Source organism: Suricata suricatta, chromosome X (assembly GCF_006229205.1).
Source record: "Suricata suricatta isolate VVHF042 chromosome X, meerkat_22Aug2017_6uvM2_HiC, whole genome shotgun sequence".
Classification (NCBI taxonomy): domain Eukaryota; kingdom Metazoa; phylum Chordata; class Mammalia; order Carnivora; family Herpestidae; genus Suricata; species Suricata suricatta.
The window spans coordinates 6,319,567-6,337,692 of record NC_043717.1 but is presented as its reverse complement, the minus strand read 5'-3'; the positions used below and the strand labels follow the sequence as shown (position 1 = coordinate 6,337,692).

The 18,126-nt window shown below is 52.2% G+C and overlaps 1 protein-coding gene across 1 annotated transcript in view; it reads right to left on the bottom strand.

Moving 5' to 3' along the window:
* The window catches only part of CLCN4 (chloride voltage-gated channel 4), a 65,362-nt gene that overhangs the window by 20,967 nt on the left and 26,269 nt on the right, over positions 1-18,126 (bottom strand). Inside the window, exons 4-10 of the mRNA XM_029930525.1 lie at positions 16,348-16,447; positions 12,396-12,583; positions 10,132-10,254; positions 5,102-5,308; positions 4,919-4,999; positions 3,205-3,750; positions 1,416-1,602 (exon numbers count right to left, since the gene is read on the bottom strand). Coding sequence (XP_029786385.1) covers positions 1,416-1,602; positions 3,205-3,750; positions 4,919-4,999; positions 5,102-5,308; positions 10,132-10,254; positions 12,396-12,583; positions 16,348-16,447 — 1,432 coding nt within the window. The remainder of the gene's footprint in view (positions 1-1,415; positions 1,603-3,204; positions 3,751-4,918; positions 5,000-5,101; positions 5,309-10,131; positions 10,255-12,395; positions 12,584-16,347; positions 16,448-18,126) is intronic.

Below are 18,126 nucleotides of genomic sequence, written 5' to 3'. Positions count from 1 at the left end.
AGCCTTACCCCAGGGAGCCCTAAGTCACATCTGACTGCGGGGGAGGGGTGCTTCTTCCGTGGGGGACAACAGGGCTGTCTCTATACCCAAGACCACATGCTTGGCTCTTTGGTGAGGGGAATCCTCTGTGGGCTGTGCATGTTTCTGAGACAGCAAATATGGCTCTTTTCCAGAACCCCATGAGCTAGAAAGCTGTAGATTCCTAGGGACTACAGACAAGGGAGGAACCCAACTGTGTGTCCCTCGGTATTTAAAAGGAGACTTCATACCAACTCCTACCAATCCTCCAATGAATGAGCTTACACTGGACTGTCTCGATCTCAGCACTAGGAACACTGGAGGCTAGATCTTTCTTTGATTGGGGGAGGGCTGCACTGTGTACTATGGGATGCTTAGCAGCATCCCCGACCACCATCCACTATACGTTAGTAGCATCGCCCCCCACCAAAAACACGACAACCAGAAATGACTCCTCCATTGTCCAGAGTCCCTGAGAGGTATAAGCGCCCCCAGGTGAAACCCACTCTTCTAGAAGGTATAGTTGCAAGAGGGACACTCCAAGCCCCGGGCCCTGAAAAGCCCTCTACTTACTCACATTACACACACTCACACGTACACACATACACACAGAGTTGACTCTCACTGCACGCAATGGTTATGATCTATAAAGTTGGCACAAACACTGAATAAGCAAATGCAGAGTCAGCGCCCTACAGGAAACTTCAGCCAGGTCTCTGCGAGTTTCCAGTCACAACAGTCTTGTCAACCAATCAATACTGAACCTTATTTTACGTGTATTTCTGGTGAAAGACACCGTGTTTAGGATATGTAGGTGACTCGTTCACATTGAACTCACAGCCGCAAGCACTGTATCTCAGGCCCGAAGGGAGCTCTCCACAGGCCCATTTTTTCGCTAAGGTCCGTGCCAGCCTTCCTGTGCTTGGCATCACTGGACAGCGCTTCAGCCCTGTGGCTGAAGCAGCAAAATCATGAACCCAAAGCATAAAAATGCCAAAATAGGGCACTAAATAGAGCACGGAAAGATCCTCATGTGCAGTAGACAAGGCGGGCTTTGCCCTTGTCCTTCCAAAACTGGGACTGCACGTGCCACACACCGACATTTGCCACCGCTCTGTGCGTGTCTCCAGATGACAGCAAATGCACTCCAAGTAGTGACTGAGGGGTCACAAATGTGAACAAGAGGGCAAATTCCCAAACGTGGGCTTGAACAATTAGGGTCGACCACACATCACGAGAAGCCATGGAGACGTCCGGCTTTCCCTGCGGAAGTCACACGAGCTTGCCTATCCTGAAAACGCCAACACTCGAGTCCCCGTCTTCCTTGTCGCCAGTGCCCAGAGCCGCAGTGGCCCATGTGCTCCGTCCAGCCATCCCCTCCCCCCGGGTGGCTGTACCTAGGCAGGCGGCGGCTCCCACCATGGCGTAGAGTCCAGGGGTGACGCAGTCCGCTCCGGGCCTGCACCAGTTCCTGAAGACGATCCAGTCGTGGTGATGGTAAGCCAGCTGCTCCACACCGATCCCCACCATCCTGCCCGCCATGGCACCCACGGCCATGCTGGGGATGAAGAGACCCGACGGGATCTTGGGGGAAGAGGGGGACACAGGAAAAAGCAGCCTGAGGGGAGGAGTCGAGCGCCCACTCCCCCACTCCCAGTGAGCGGTCCCCCCCAGCAAGCTTGCATTTTGCCTCAGTCTTCAGAGGAGGTGCAACACCTCCCAACAGGGCCTGCTGGGATCCCACCCACTGAGTCAGTCCCAGTTACTGGGACTTGGACAGAATGCAGTGTGACACTTGTGCCTCCTCTCCTCGGGGAGTGGGCCCCGTTCCCCCGCCGCGCGTTCAAGAATGACAAGCCCTGCTGCAAGTGACATTCAAAGTGAGCATCGGCCACTTGAGACACTCCCCACTCTCTCTCCTTGCGCGCCCTTCAGATTAGCTTTAGAAATGAAATGTCAAGGCCCAGCGTGAGAACGGAAAAGAAGGGCGTGCGGCCATTCACGGGTCACACAAAGCAGCTCAGAGCAGCTGCCCTGGGCCTCGCAAAGCTTCTCACGGGGCCGCTGTCCCTGTGAGTACTCAGCGGCCCGACACCTGCCAGAGAGACGGGGGCCGTTCCCTCTTCCGGACAATGGGCACTTTCCACAAAGTATTCTGAATATTCCTGAGCCTGGTGAAAGGCAGCAAAGAAACAGACTACTCCTCGACTGGGAGCTGCCTTGATGCCCCCTCCAAGACGGTCATCAGTCTGAGGATGGAAGTGGATTTGCAACCACATTCTAGGGAGGTTTGGATCCTCAATTTCTACAGTTTGGGATGCTCCTGAAGAAACTTCCTTTCTGAGCTGCCCCTGATCCCCAAGCATTTTAACGCCCCATAACTGCGAAGGAGACGCCTCCTGGAAGGCACCAGATGAGGCCAGAAGCGTCCTTCCCGGATGCACAAATAATCCACTTGCCAGGAGGTGATGGATCAGAGACAGTTGGCTGTTGGATAAAGTCCACCCATCCTCGTTCTTAAGGCAAAAATTCAGGTGTGAGTTTGACCATTACATTAGACTTTGTAAAAAGAAGCAAATCATAAAAGTTCCGCACAGGGGCTCTGTAAGGTTCAAAATGTTCAGCTTCTGGTCCTGGGTGCCCGCTACACAGGTGTGCATTGTGTGCAAATTCCTCAAGCTGTCCACGTCGCCGCATGCGCGACATACTGACCCTCAGCTCCTTCACTCGTGAAGTGATTAAAATCTCTGTTTCACAGGCTGGTTTATCAATAACATCGCTTATTGATTAAAAGAATGTCAAGTGCCTGGCACGAGAGGTCAATAAAGGTCAGTTCCCCTTTCCCTCCCATCACAATTTCATCTTTTTCTTTTTTTCTGAAGTTTATTTATTTTGAGAGAGAGAAAGAGAGTGTGTGTGAGAAGGCATGCACAAGTGGGGGAGAGGCAGAGAGAGAGAGGGAGGGGAGGTTCCCAAGCAGGCTCTGGGTCATCAGCGCAGAGCCCCCAACACAGGGCTCCAGCTCAGGAACCATGAGATCATGACCTGAGCCATGATCCAGAGTTGGCTTCTTAACCGACAGCCCCCCCCGCCAGGTGCCCCCGTCACGATCTTACTTTGGCACGCAGGGTGCTGTCCCCAGAAGGACACCAGCTGCTCCCCACATCTTCCTTCCCCTTCACTCACCTTCATGCCAAAGGTAAAGATGGTAATGACAATTTTGAAGATCAGCGCCAGGGCCAGCTGCCACATGGCCGTGTAAACCCCCACCCCGGCTGGCCGGTCCGGGATGTCATCCACAGGCCGTGTCATGTTGGGGTCGTTGATGTAGTCACATAGCTGGGAGGACTCGAGGGCCCCGCAGTCATTGAACAGCTCAGAAATGAGCTCGCTCGTGCTCCGGCGCGTGTAGGGATTGGGGTAGGCAATGATGGCAGTGACGGCGGTCACCACGATGACCTCCAGCACTGGGTACTTCCCCAGCTTGGTGGTTTTGCGCCTCCGGCACCAGGCGATGTTGCTGCGGATGAAGAGCGTCCCCCACAGGCCCCCGAACACCCCTAGCAGGATGAAGGGGAAGAGCTCAGCCATGTACCAGGGCGTGTGGTACTCCACGTAGAAGAGAACGAGACGGCTGTTCCCGAAGGGGTTGATGGATCGCAGCGTGAAGGCTGCCACCAGGGCCGCGAAAAAGGATCTCCACAAGGTCTTCAAGGGAAAGTAGTAACTGACCTGAGACAAACAAGCGGAAACTTAGGGACCGGCTGAAGAGCCACGCAAAGCCCCTGCCTCTGACCCACAGCCGCCCGCCGGCGCTTAGTGGGACAGACCGAACACGGGCAGCACTCGCTTCTTCAGACTAGATTCAGTTGGCACCAAGATGCACCAACGGAGGTACCGAAAGGGCTGTATGTCTAAAAGCGGAATAGATGCTGGTCAAGACATGTTTGGGGCGCCTGGGTGGCTCAGTCAGTTAAGCAGCCAACTTCGGCTTAGGTCATGATCTCACAGTTCATGGGTTCAAGTCCCGCATCAGGCTCTGTGCTGACAGATAGCTCAGAGCCTGGAGCCTGCTTCAGATTCTGTGTCTCCCTCTCTCTCTGACCCTCCCCTGCTCACACTGTTTCTCTGTCTCTCAAAAATAAATAAAAAACATTAAAAACATTTTTTAAAGACGTGTTTGAGCTATTTGTCAAGAGAAACGAAAATATTTCACTATACTTCTGTTTATGTCACAAAGACCCTCCTAAATGCAAATAAATGCCCAGATTTGACTCCACAGACAACAGAATAGGTCAAGGGCTGGAAAAGCCTGGCCCGCCAAATGTACTTGCGCGGCACAGGAGTTAAGAATGGTTTTTACATTTTTAAATGCTCAGGGGGAGAAAAAAAATATCCATTCTGTGATATGTAAAATATTCAAAAGGAAAAACAATAACTTGTGACATGTGAAAGTCATCTAAAACCCACACTCCGGCACCCACAAGGCCAGTTTCATTGGAAGGCGGCCATGCCATTCACGTGAGTGTCGTCTGTGGCCGCTTTCCCACTACGATGACCGAGCTGAGCAGTTCCAACCAGGGCTGGAAGTCCCACGAAAGCCCAGAGTATTTACACTCTGGCCCTTTGCAAAGAACACGGGCTGACCCCTGGAGGAGATCATTCAGCTTGCCTCACAAGGTTGGTTAGGAGACAGACTGCAAACTTAAAAAAAAAAGTCACACTGGTAATTTTTAAAATAATACTTGAAAACAGGTGTTTGGTGGCCAAAACTGGGGCTTCTTAACAAGCTACATGAATCCTGTGAAAGCTCCTTCAAATGCAGCCCTCGGAGCCCCCTGCAGGGCCAGCCCCCCCACGCCCCCCCACCCCTCGGGCCATGCATCCTGCCCCTACTCACCTCCTCCAGGCTGAAAAGCACACCTCCTATCGGAGCCCCAAAGGCCACGGAGACTCCTGCGGCGGCGGCGGCCGAAAGCACCTGCAAGGCAAACGGTGCCGTGTAGGCTCGTGTGCGCGGGTGACGTGGGCAGGGGGCCCCCGGGAGAGACTGTCCCCATGGTCGGGAGCGGAGCCCACTCACCTCGCGCCTCTTGCCCTCGTTCTTGCTGTACTTGGAGAAAAGGCTGCTGAAGAAGTTGCCACAGCAACAGGCCACGTGCACCAGCGGCCCTTCCTTCCCGAGGCTCAGGCCCGAGGACACGACCAGCACGAGGGTGACGGTCTTGATCAGCAGGGTCCACTTCCCCAAGTAGCCCCGGATGATGAAGCCGCTCAAAATGGTCTTGATCTGAAACGAAGAGTGGAGAACGAGGTGGAGTGAGCCACTTCAATGCCACAGCGAGAAAAGTGACAAGTCCTCCACGCCCCCTCCACCTCGGTTCCCTCAATCATCCCAAGGACAGGCTACTTGCATTCTGGATTTGGTTAGGATTTTATAATAGCAGAATTTATAATAGCATATGCTTTTTTGATTAACGATAGCTTGGAACCATTCAGTGCATAACAAATCTGGAGAAATTCTAAAATAATAACAGATCATAATGTGGACTGAAGAAGTGATTACTGGGGTCGCATTTTCTTTAGGGCATTTTATCCTGTTTGCGTTAGCCTCTGTTGTGTTGAAGAGAGGCATGTACTTACTGATTTGAACTGTTAAGTGTTTTGCCATCGAGGGAGGTCCAAGATAAAGAGATGGAAAGCTGGCTAATGACGTGACAGAGCAAAGAGAAGGAAATGGCAACTGGACTGGGAGTCGGGGGCTGCAAACTCCGGCCCATGGGCTACATCCAGCCGGCTGCCTGTTTTGGTATGACCCACGAACTCGGAGTGCTTTTAACATTTTAAACATAATATGTAAACCAGACCACTAACCTTTTACCGAGAACAGTTGCTAGATTTTGCCTCTCGGTTCACAAAGCCTAAAATATTGACTCTCTGCCCCTTTCTGGAGAAGTCTGCCAACCCCTGCGGCAGGCCAGGGGTCTGGGCATTTACCATCCAATTACCTCAACTTTTCTGTATGTCTGGAAATATTCTTAATACGGTGTTGGAAAAAGAAGATGCTCAACATTCTAATAACGTGTGTCCAGGGGACGTAACGCGATGCTTGGCTCCAGGGCGACTCCTTCTCTTCCGTCGAATCCCGCCCCCTTGTACTGAAAAGGATTCTGACTCGCTTCACCATGCTCCTTCAGATCTCCCGCATTTTCAAAGGCCAAATACAAGCCAAATAATGGCTAAAAAGTGCAGTTTGCCTCACTTTTAGAATTTAACTGGTGACCAATCTCAGTGATCAATTTCATACATTGGCGTCCTCCTTACCCAAAATCCCTATTCTTTGGATCCAGAAGCATCACCGATGGGTAAGTAATTTTTTACCTTCAGCCTCTCCCACAACTGGCTGAAATGGAGCACGTTTTCCATCTGAGCTGGCAATTTACAAGTCTGTAATGAGTGAGTCAGCCAGTGGCATCCGTGGCCAATTTCTGTCTTCCCGTCGCATAAATACAGAATGGGACAATGTTATCTCTGGTCAGTGTCAGAACATTGGCACAACTTCCAAGTGCCCCCTAGTGGACGGTGCTATGCCAAGAAATTAATTTCTAAAATAGCTATGAGAGTCCTCTTCAAGCTTGATGCTCAAAACCAGTGAGGACCGGCCCTTCGCCTGGAGATCTGATGCAGTTGGTCTGCAGGGTATTCTGGGCCTAGGGATTTTTACAGCCTCCCCGGGTGATTGAAAAATGCAGCCCATGCACAAAAGCACCGCTCCAGTCCCAAAAACAGTGGCACCGGTATTCCCCAGCTCTCCGTATTCAAGGGGAGTTCCCTCAAACATTCTCTGCCATCATGATACCTCTGACGATTTGCGGGGGGAGGGGGGTGGCTGTGAAATGAGCTAATCCTCAAAATTTTAAAAGTGTCTAAATGGAGCACTTTCATCTACTACTAGAGCTCTGTTTCTTAATTCACGGAGAAAGACCAAGCACATGAGTGTGCGGACATGCACCCTAAGTGAGGTCTTCTAGCGACACAATCGGACAGTGTCCCTTGAACTAGCCTCTCACTAATGGCAGACAAATGAGCGGTGATTACGGTGGTCTTTAACTAGTGGTAGCTGGCCTATTTGAGCCCGTGCCCAGGGGATCTCAGATCCCTTTATTTAAGGGGCATTTTATTATGCCTGCCAGAGTCCTACCCTTTTGTGTTGCCTCGAATAAAATTATCTGTAATTTTTTGTCAGTTAGTTAATGTCGATTTGGACCCTAGGGTACAGTTTAAGAGCCTAATACCATTTAGAAAATTACAAGCATCTAAATTACCTGAGCCTCTACCAGCCATGACATGTGGTGAATTGAACGATGTAATAGGTATTTTGTAATTCTCTAAAATGATTTTATAAAATTGTCACGATCAAATTAGGAACTAAAGAAAGCAAATTCATTCCTGGCAAATGCCAAAATGCAATCACTTGCTTAGTATGAATTAACGGAGACTGAATCAAGCAGGATTTTCAATGCACTTTATACAAGAGCATGTATTTCACAAAACAAATGTCTCTGAATTTGCGTTTCAAATAAGGTTTCCGAAGGAATGTCCATTGTGAGCAGTTAGTCTGTTTGCTAAAATGAGAGCGAATGGCCTTGCATCTCACTTTGAGTGAAGTCAGTTTACATTGTTGGGTTTCGACTAGGAGGTTCTTTTAAAGCATGAACCATTGACATTCCCTTTTTCTGCTACCCGTTTCCTCCAAGCTCTGGGGTAGGTAGCGCACCCCAAGGGTAGGGATTTCAAGCTCAAGTATGAGAATAGTGAAAATGTTGCCACTAATGAGCCAGAGTAACTGAAACTTAATTATAAAGCCGCCATTGGCTTCCTGGCACTTTAAAAGATCATTGTGAGCTCTTTCATAAATTGAGAAACGAATCTGTTACATGTTATATATGATTTAAAAACCTATTAATAAAGCAAGCACCCACGTACTTACATTTCACACAGAAGGACGGGCACCCATGAAAGCCCTGTGTTTGGAACCTTCCCTCTTCCTGAGCCCAATCATTTCCTTGCCTTTCCTTATACCGTCCGCATACATGCGTGTCGCTAAACGAGGCGCAGATTCGTTGTGGCTGTTTGTGGGCTGTACAGAAGTAGAGTCATACTTGATATATTCTTCTGCCCCTTTCTTCACTCGACACTGCCTTCCTGCGCTTCATCCACAACAGGCCGTGCCTTGCACATTGGCCACATAGGATACGGAACGCTCGACTCAGGATTTAACTCCTTTACAGTTCAGCTGTCACCAATAGACGCCCGCTCTGGACAAAGGCCAAGTGCAGGCAGCCCCTCACAGACAGAGCTTCCCGCCAAGCCCTGTCTGCCCACGAGATCACAAACTTGGCCACATGTCTCCGATTCCTGGAAGGGGAAGATGCGATTGCCCATCACCCCTTTTGTGGCTGCTTTAAATTTCCCGATTCCCCGTTGGCCCCTTGCTCATTTTGGAAAGGCGACTTGGGTCCAAAAAATAAAATACAATAAAAACCCTACCGTCGGGCAGCAGGATCATAAACCTGAGAGGCCGACACCAGTCTGCTCTTTCTATCGGCCGGGGTGCGTCAGTTCTTAGACACCAAATACAACACGGTCCGTTGGGCCACAGCGCTTGTTTTGAAAACACGCATTTGTTCCAACGTGATTCACGCATCAGGGAAGAACTTGAGCGTAATGCAAATGTCGCGTCTGTTTCCACACAACTTCATCTGGGACAAACGGGGCATGAGCACAGAAAACTGCGGGAATGCACGAAACTCACACAGCAGGTGCCTTGAACGTACCCCAGTTCCCACGTTCCCGGGCCAGTACAGAGCTCTTAACCATTTAACGTGGGCAAACTGGGCTACTGTTTTGACTGGGTTTCTGTCTTTTCTCTGTATGTCGCTGCTGAAGACTCTGCGTGTTGGGTGCCTGGCACCTCCTTCTGCACAAGTGCCGTGGATTGTCTCGTGCGGTTCTGCACAGCCCCGTGAGCTGCAGGGACGCCTGTGTCGTGCTGTAGCAGAACGGGATGGTACTGAGGCTCGCCTCTCGGTTCCTGTGGTAGTATGTTAATAGAAACCATCAAAAAGTCAATGTGAGGGATCTTTTCTCTCTTTCCTGGAACAGGACAATGTCGGGCTTTTCTTTCGACGGTCTCTCGATCACTCCAGCCCTTTCCACGAACTGCCCGGAACAGCGGCAGTACTGGCCAAGTGCCAGCAAATAGCATGGGCGCTGGGGAGCAGGGACCGACGTGGGGCTGTTGCCATCACCGGTCATCACTGTCTCCACCGCCTAGGGGTGCTGCTGAAGCACCAGCTGAAGGCATAGGAATTGGTGGGCTTATTTCTGGCTAGAATTTTCAGCAGCTGGGCTTTTGGGAAATTAGCTCAATTATCATTATTCTAGCCAGTGGGTCCTCTTACGATGGAAGTTTAGTCTGAAGCAACCCTCTTGATCCATGAGGTCACCTCCCTCACACCTTGGTTCCAGGAAAATGCTAAAAGACATAAGAAGGCTAAGCCCACAAGGGCGCATTCACAGTGCACGCGCTGAATTCGGAATTAAGCTTTTTAAGGATCATTATCACCATGTCACCCAAAGAGCAAAGTGCGGCAAGGGAGGTGACCCACAGGAGAGTTGACTCATCAGTGAACTTTCCGAACAACAAACGTCCATCACTGTCTTTGTTCACATTACGTCCTAGGTGCACTTGCAAGTTTCTAGAGTGCCACACTTACGCATGTGGTTAATGAACTCTGATTCCACCGGCTGTAAGAGTTATGCCTGGCTTGCAGAGACAAGAATTTAATCATCTGAGAAGCAGTGGAGCATAAATCCTGCAGCCAGACAGCTGGGTTCAACTTGCAGCTAACCGGCTTCGTGACCTCTGGCAAGTTACTTAACCTCTCTGTGCTTCAGGATCTTTAACTCTCCAGCACAAACCAGGGGAACTTACCTCCTAGTCCCACCGTTAAGGACTAAATGAGTGAACAGATATCATATGCTTGCAACCGTGCCTGGTACCTGCTGCTATGGAAGTATTGGCACCAAAGAAACACGGCCCGCACTCACCTCTGGGATGCCCGAGCCACAGGCATACGGTGCAAACACGCGCACCAGGGAGACGGCCAAAAACGCAAACAGCAATGCCCACAGGATGTACATTAGGTAATTCAGAATATAAGCACTGGCGCCCTAAAGAACAGACATGAAACAAGAAATAACATGTGAGGTGTCACCGACCCGAGCACCGCTCCTGCCCGCCCCCTCCGCGCGGATGGCAGAGCGGGAGCTCAGAAGGCACCGGCCAGCTGCTCGTCCGCTCCTGTGTCAAGAAGGCCAGTGTTGGTTTTATCAGCTGTTGCCATTGCTTCGGCAGTTACACGCACCCCGGCACCGGGCGCCCCTCTGGAGCTGCTCCCACATACCTTCTGCAGGGACATGTCTCAGCCCTCTGGGACCCGCCAAGGGCATGAGGCCTCCATCCTCGCCCGGTACAGGTGAGGCAAGGTGGGGCCGCCCAGAGGTCTGCCCTGTGGACCTCGGAAAGTCTGTGTGACAGGGGCGGGGACCGGCCTCCCTCGGCTTTTGTGAAGGCCACGTCTGATGTCGGAGGATGCTGCCGCCCGGCTGTGGTCCCCCGGCCGCAGCACCGGGGTCTCCTGAGCCCACGTGCAGGATGCGGGTCCTCAGGCTGCGCCCCGGGGCTGCCCAATCACACACCCCTGGCAAAGTGTGCCTGGACACGCCCTCCAGGCGCTTTTACATGGAAAAACACATGTTCATCTCCTTCAGAATAACCCACGGAACCATTCATTCCAAATTTTATCTGCCGAATGAAGAACGGCTTTCTGAACCAAACACACGGTCTGGGGTCTCTGACGCTGAGGACCTGGTCGGCTGGGTGGAGACGTTTCTCTCGGCCCCTGTTTCCTGCCACCACCTGGATTCCTCAAGTGAGGGGCGAAGGAAGGCGAGGTCACCTACGAGTCAGGCCACGGCTACGGCCACATGTGTGCCTATGAAATACAAACCCACATGCCAGACTATTCTGACCTCTAAAATCACATACGTTCACACCTGGGGCGTGAGAAATCGTACTGAAGAATACATTTCACCCGCTTAAAACTGTGCTGTTTTGAGACCAAAAATAACTTCTCACTCTTGCTAACAGTCCCCCTTTGAATCAAAGTATAAGTCTTAGAAATGGTTGAAAAGATAGACGGCCGTATTGGCCCAAAAGAAACAGGGCAAGGAGGAGAGAGGAGATAATATAGGGTGCCCAGCCAATGTTGCCTGCCGGCTCCCATCAACCCAAGCACAGGATTGGTTTTTGGAAGTCCTGGAGAGCACTGAGGACGTGTGAGATTCCAAGGTCCCCGTCTACTTCTCAGGCTGGAAGGAATTAATTTTCAATTCCACGGAGAAGCAGGTTTAGCCAAACGGCCAAGAGCATTCCACATCTCTTCAGCTGTGGCAAGGCCAGGGGGTGGGCGGAGGTACGCGGTCGGGGCGAGGAGAAGACAGATGAATTACATCCATCTTCCAAAATAGTTCTAGCTTGAACGTCCCCGCGTTACCCCTAATGTGGATCTTGCCGACCCAACTCCCCCCCGGCCTGGGTTTGTGATCTGTCGGTGACACGGCCACTGGGGCCACCATTAACCTTGTCGTGAGTAAAGCTGGTGGGCACCCAGCTCACGGCGACAGCCCTTGCACTGGGACTCTCCCATCTGAGAAGGCTCAGGGACACCCTACGCAACGCACTCGGGAACTGCAGTGGAAGATGAGAACTTGAACCACACCAAGATAGCACTCTGCCTCCTCGGGTGGCTGGATCAAAACCGGGCGAGGAGGTAGCAGGAAGTCGGACACGAAGGTCCGTGTATCCTACGATTCCATGTAACGACAGAAAGGTCAGCGGGTGATTCGGGGACAGTGGGGATGCTGTGAAATCAGATTGTGCGAGAGGGATTCTATCTCACCGAAGCTGGTATTGTTATGAAAAAAATTTAACTTCTTTTCTTATTAGAAGGCAGAAAAAGCAACCGTATTTCTGCAGCACGATCAACAGCCCACTGTCACTAAGAAAAAGAGCAGGGCTTTCAGGAACACATACGTATACCGTGCACACGAATCCGTACAGAAGGCTTTTCCAACTCCAGTTTGTGTGGCAGAGCAGGGCGAAGCCAGCCGCCCTGGGACTCAGCCCCGACGGCTACCGGATCAGACACTTGGAGGCAAAAGCACAGACCATCCCAGAAGGCGCGGCGGTGTTTCCAAAGCGCCTGTGGAACGGCGGCTGCCCCCAGCCAGCACCCTGCCCAGAGACGCACCTCCGACTGATTCACCAGCAGCTCCGACCATTTCTGCCACAGGGGACACTTGTCCCTGTCCTCAAAAGTGGTCTCATTGGATGTCCAGCAGCACTGCTCGTGGCTGTACCAGAAGGCAGACAGGCAGACCCCCTCCTTCAGGTCGGTCATCCAGTCGACGGCGAGATCGATGACCCCAGCCAGGGTGCCTGGAAGAAGCAGCGAGAGCCACTTAGATGAGTCACCCCGTGACACAGGGCCTGGGGCCCAGGCAGGGGCGCGGCCGGACCAAGAGTTGAGCCTGCTGCACAAGGGCCACATGGAGGAAGTGTCTCTTCTTGATCGTCGGTGCTCCTGGGCATGGATGGTGTGCGCAAGCAGCGCCCGGGCCAGTGACAAGCAGAGGCCGACGGCGTGTGCCGCCTGGTGCCTTACCTCTCCCGGGACTGACCGCCAGGCAGGTCTCAGGTCATCACAAGCCACCAGGGCCCAGCAGCTTTCAGAATTCACCCCTTCTGAATTCTAGCGGGGTACCTATGCCCTATAAATGATGTGACCCCCCCCCCAGTGGCTTCGGGGGCACGACACTGGATCACACATAACGACTGTCAAAGCCTCGTCACTAACTATGGCTCTGCCGCCACATGGGAACCCAACTTGGAAACTCTCACTGACTCAAACTTCCTGGAGTTGCTAATTATGGATGGGGGGCTGTGGGTCCAGCTAAGTACATAACTACTTCGAAGGCCGATGGAAGGGAGATGAAATAGAGTGCAGCGGCCACAGAAGGCTACCTTTGGGTCTCCTTCCGGAATCACCCATGCCTGAGGCTTTTGCAGAGGCAGGGAACACTCTCAGGCTACTAAGTTCTTTGCACTAATACTGGATCCTTATTTCAATACCACTTGCCCGCCTGCATAGACATCACAGGCGTCCACACATCTACAACATGCCTCCCCCTCCCCTGCTCTTCTCCAGTGACATCGAAAGCTGCCCCCTGTTCTTGGGAGAACACATGAACGCCCAGCAGGCCGCAGACTCAAACAGCTGGCCCCTCACACCTTTCCAGCCTCGTCTCTCTCCGTCATAGACCGCCATCCCGCCCCCGCCATGCTCCCGGAGCACACTGGGCTCTCCTGTCTGCACCACCCCAGCTAGCACTGCCCCTCCCCCACCCACCAATCTCCTATTTACCTTCCAGAGTCAGTATTTATATCACCTCCTTCGGGAAGCCTTCCCTGATTTCCTAGGTCTGGGCTAGGTGCTCCTCCCAGGCATTCCCCCATCACCATACCCGTCACATCCTGGTAACATGAGTGTGTGTGTGATGAGTGTATGTGTGTGTATAGTGTCTACTGCATAAGTGGGGCTAAGAGGGCAGAGACCCTGTTGTGTGGTTTTCCTGCCATGGCAGGGGTCAGGCCAGGTGTCCAGACTCTGTGTCCACTCTACGTGCCTTGTCCACTGTCGTATCTGTGTCGGGGACACGGTTGGGACTCTATATCCACAGTGCAATAAATACATGAATGAAAACCAGAAACCCCAGGTCCATCCATTCACTTAAGGGCTCTTTACTCGGCGCGTCCTCACTACACACCAGTCCCTAGTCCACACCCTGGGGATACAACAGTTAACAAAGCCAACTCGGGTCCCTGCCTGGAACTACACGTCATTGGCGGGGGGGGGGGGGGTGTGAAGACACTGGACAAAATAAGTAAGTAAATCGAGGGCTCTGTTAGCAGGCGCTAAGTGCTAGAGGGAATAATACAGCACGTTACAAACGTGCAGCCCCTTTGGAAACCAGTTCCCATCTGGCCTGGCCGTTCCACCGCGAGCCGTCCACCCCGGAGAAATGAAAGCAGAGTCCGAGCGAGGACTTGCGCATGAGTGTTCCCAGCAGCACTACTCACAACAGTCGAAAAGTGGAAACAACCCGTGCGCCCGGACTGCCGAATGGAGAAATAAAATGGGGTCTACGATAGAACAGTATTTGGCAACGACAAGGGTGCAGCGCTGATGCGCGCTACAGGGCAGACCCGAGACGTGACGCCCACTGAAGTAAGCCAGTCACGGAACTACATACCACATGAAGTGTCCGCAAGAGGCAAGTATGTGGACACCGGAAGTAGATCCGTGGCTTCCTGGGGCTGGGCGGGGGCAGGGGACACTGGGGCTTAACAGCTAAGGGGTACAGAGATGCTCTGGGGGCTAATGAAAATGTTCTAAAATTGCAGTAACGGTTTTACAACTCTGAATACACTAAATATCACTCAATTGTACACTTTAACAAGGTGAACTGTACGGTATGTGAATTGTATCTTAATAAGCCTTTTACACACACACACACACACACACACACACACACACACACAGGGCAAGGGGACGAGGCTGAATGAGGGAGATATGACTTAGAAAATGTGGTCAGGGGCCTCAAGGGGAAGATGACATTTGAACGAAGACCTAAAGAAGGTGAGGGAGGACCCCTGTAGGGATCCAAGGGCGGGGCCCCAAGGATCAGCCCAGATTTCGTCACATTCTTTCGTTTGTGACCGACTTCTCCCTCACCCAACCTGCTGGCTGATTGGGCTTGACAGCGCTGCAGCTCAGCTTCGTTCGGTGGAACAACAGCGACACCCAGTGGTGATTCCCGATAGACGCCCTGTAGAGGGGACGCTGCTCAGGCTTCCCCTGTGGAGTGCCACTGAGGAGAGGCCAGGCCAGGCACTAGGACCCCTGAGTCCTCCCCACGGTCAGAAAAACTGGGGAACGGAAAAGCAAACGGGACACAATTTGCTGGCTTTCCCTTCAAGGCACATCCAGATCAAAAGAGTACTCAAGCCATCCTCACTTCACTGTCACTTCTCGCCTTCTTCGTCTATATGCCTTCCTGCGCGAGCATCTGCTGGTGTGTCCAAGGGCTCGCCTCTCGCCAGGGGGTTCTTAACCTGGGCTGCCCATTAGAATCACAGGTGGAGGGGGCTGGGAGAAAGGAGAGGGGCTTGACCCAGTGCAGGGCACCGTCTCCAGCGATCCTATTTACTTAAAGCCCAGGCAGCAGAACTTTTGTTCTAATTCCCCAGGTGACTCTTCCTAAAAGAACGGACATGAATTGGGTTGGCAGGAAAGCCCACTGATCAATATCAGATTTGTTACAGAGAAGCCCAGTCAGGCTCTTACATTAGTCAATAAATCCACCCTGGGAAGATGTTGGAATATCTATTCTGGATTTCCTCATTTCCTCTATTTACCCTTCTCCTTCCTAGAAGCCAAGAATAATGATACAGTCTACGGTCTCATAAACCTATTCTAAATAAAGACATCAAAATTCACAGCAAATTCCCACCCTTCTTCAGGGAAGCAGTCAAACAAACTAGTGGCGAAACACCATACATTCATGAAATCGAATTCCCTGCCGATACTGCTTTGATACAGGGAATGCCCCTGGGAAAGGAAGGCTAAAATTAGGGAAATGGATGAACCGCCCCCGTGACTGGAGGGAAAGAATCCGCCTTCCACACTCGCCCGGGCTCTTTAGGCCCCTCCTTGGCAACCAGATTTTTAATGCTTAGACACTAACCTTCACAGCCTCCTAAAAGGAAATAAGTTTCAGGAAACAAACTACGTGCCTTCGATCAAGTCCACTGTGGCAACAAACCCCCGAGCTGTGCGGAAGCGACGACCAGCTCTCTAATGAGCTTTCCAATGACAGCACTCAGGCCCTGGCCTTGGGGTCTTGCCTCACTGACAGCGCACGTTACGTTAAATGTATGGCTGTGTGCTCTGCTCTAAAATATTTCAAGACAGAAAACCCTCGCACAGGATAAAAGAGAAACACTTCGTTTTCGGAATACCATCGCAAATGTTTGTCAATTTCGGTTTTTGGTACGTCCAGCTCCGGCCCAGGGGTCCTCCTGCCCCTCAACGGACCCGTCGCCGGCCCCTCCACGCGTCCGCCGCACGCCCCTCCACGTACCCGCCAGCAGGCCGATGAGCAGCATCACCACCCATCCCGACCAGGCGTCGAGCAAACTCTTGATGAATTCCCAGATGGACTCCTTGCTTTTGCTGGTTATCTACAAACAAAAAGACACAGTGGCTGATCTGGATACATTTTATAACTCACGCATCCTGCCATGATACAGTTTTCCTGGGAAACGGGGTGCCTGAGAAAATGAATGTAATTAGGCAACTAAATTGCCACTGACAGTATCCTTTCGGTTACCCAGCACGATGACACAGGCTTTCTAGTTGACAGACGTACAAGGATGCCATACAGTCTCCAAAGAATTAGAAAGAATCCCCCCAAAATCACTTAATTAAAAAAACTTCCTAAGTGTGATTTGATGTTTGACTATTCAGAAGACATTTTGAAGGAAGGTGTGAATTCATTGTCACCATTTTCAATAAGAATTACTGCTGGGGGGGGACACAGAGTAGGCACCTGGGTGCCAGCAGGCAGTTAAGCATCGGACTCTGGTTTTGGCTCAGGCATGATCTACCAGTTGATGAGTTCAAGGCCGCGTAGGCCTCAGAGTTGACAGTGGCAGAGCCTACCTGGGATTCTCTCTCTCCCTCTCTGCCCCACCCCTGCTCATGCACACATGTGCTCTGTCCTCTCTCAAAACTAAATAAATAAAATTTAGGAGAAAAAATAATTACTGGGGCACCTGGGTGGCTCTTTGGTTAAGCATCCAAATTCGGCTCACGTCATGATCTCACGGTCAGTGGGTTCGAGCCCCGCGTCAGGCTCTGTGCTGACAGCTCAAAGACTGGAGCCTGCTTCAGACTCTGTGTCTCCCTCTCTCTATGACCCTCCCCTCCCCATTTGTGCTCTGTGTGTTTGTGTGTGTGTGTGTGTGTGTCTCAAAAATAAACATTAAAAAATTGCTTTAATAAAATAGAAACAAGAATTCCTGCTGTAACTTACACTGTACGTTGTGCTCGCAAAAGAACCTGTTCGACAGTGAGTTCATTTCCTTCTTTTGTCTCCCAGGGTGAACGTTCAGAGCGAGAGCTCTGAGTGAGCCGACACGGGTCGCCTTTGCCAGGTGGACGAACGCGTGTAGGACGCTGAAAAGGCATCCCTTTGCGTCCGCCTGCACGGAGCCCTACCTTCCTGGGCCGCCTTTCTCTCAGCCCCCTTCCGAACACCTTCTGGAAAGACTGCACTCCACAGCCCAGCAGGTTTCTCTCACAACCACTCAGCCGTGCCACTGGGGCACAGAAGGGGCCATGCAGAATGAACACGAAGGACGTGTAGGGCCAGGTTCCAGAACACTTTCGTGACCAGAACCAGTTCCAGGCCCGACTGGGCCCGAGGGCCAGAGTGCAACCACCTCAGCTCCAGGCTGGGAGCCAAGAGGCTGGGCCATCCTCCTCCCCCTGCCTCACCTCTCCCCGCCCTCGCCACGCTCTCCCTGCGTTCGCTGGTGGCCACTTTGCAGGCCCCTCCCCTTCACCTCCACATGCTTCTTCGCTGCACCTGTCACAGGCGCCCCACCTGCAGCCTGCTGTCCCGACGAAGTCCCGGCTTCGCCCGGAGTTCCGCCTGCCTCCCGCCCTCCCCCTCTCCCACCTCTAGTGCTTCTGCGCCCGCTCGCATCCGCCACCCTGACCTCGCCCTTGAACTGCACAGTGCTCTCCACCTGCCCACCAGCCCCGGCCTGCACCGCACAAGCTTCGAGGCTCGAACAGAACTCAGCGGCCGCCCCATCGAATCCGCTGCTCCCGTTTCTTCCCTCTTGTCCACAGA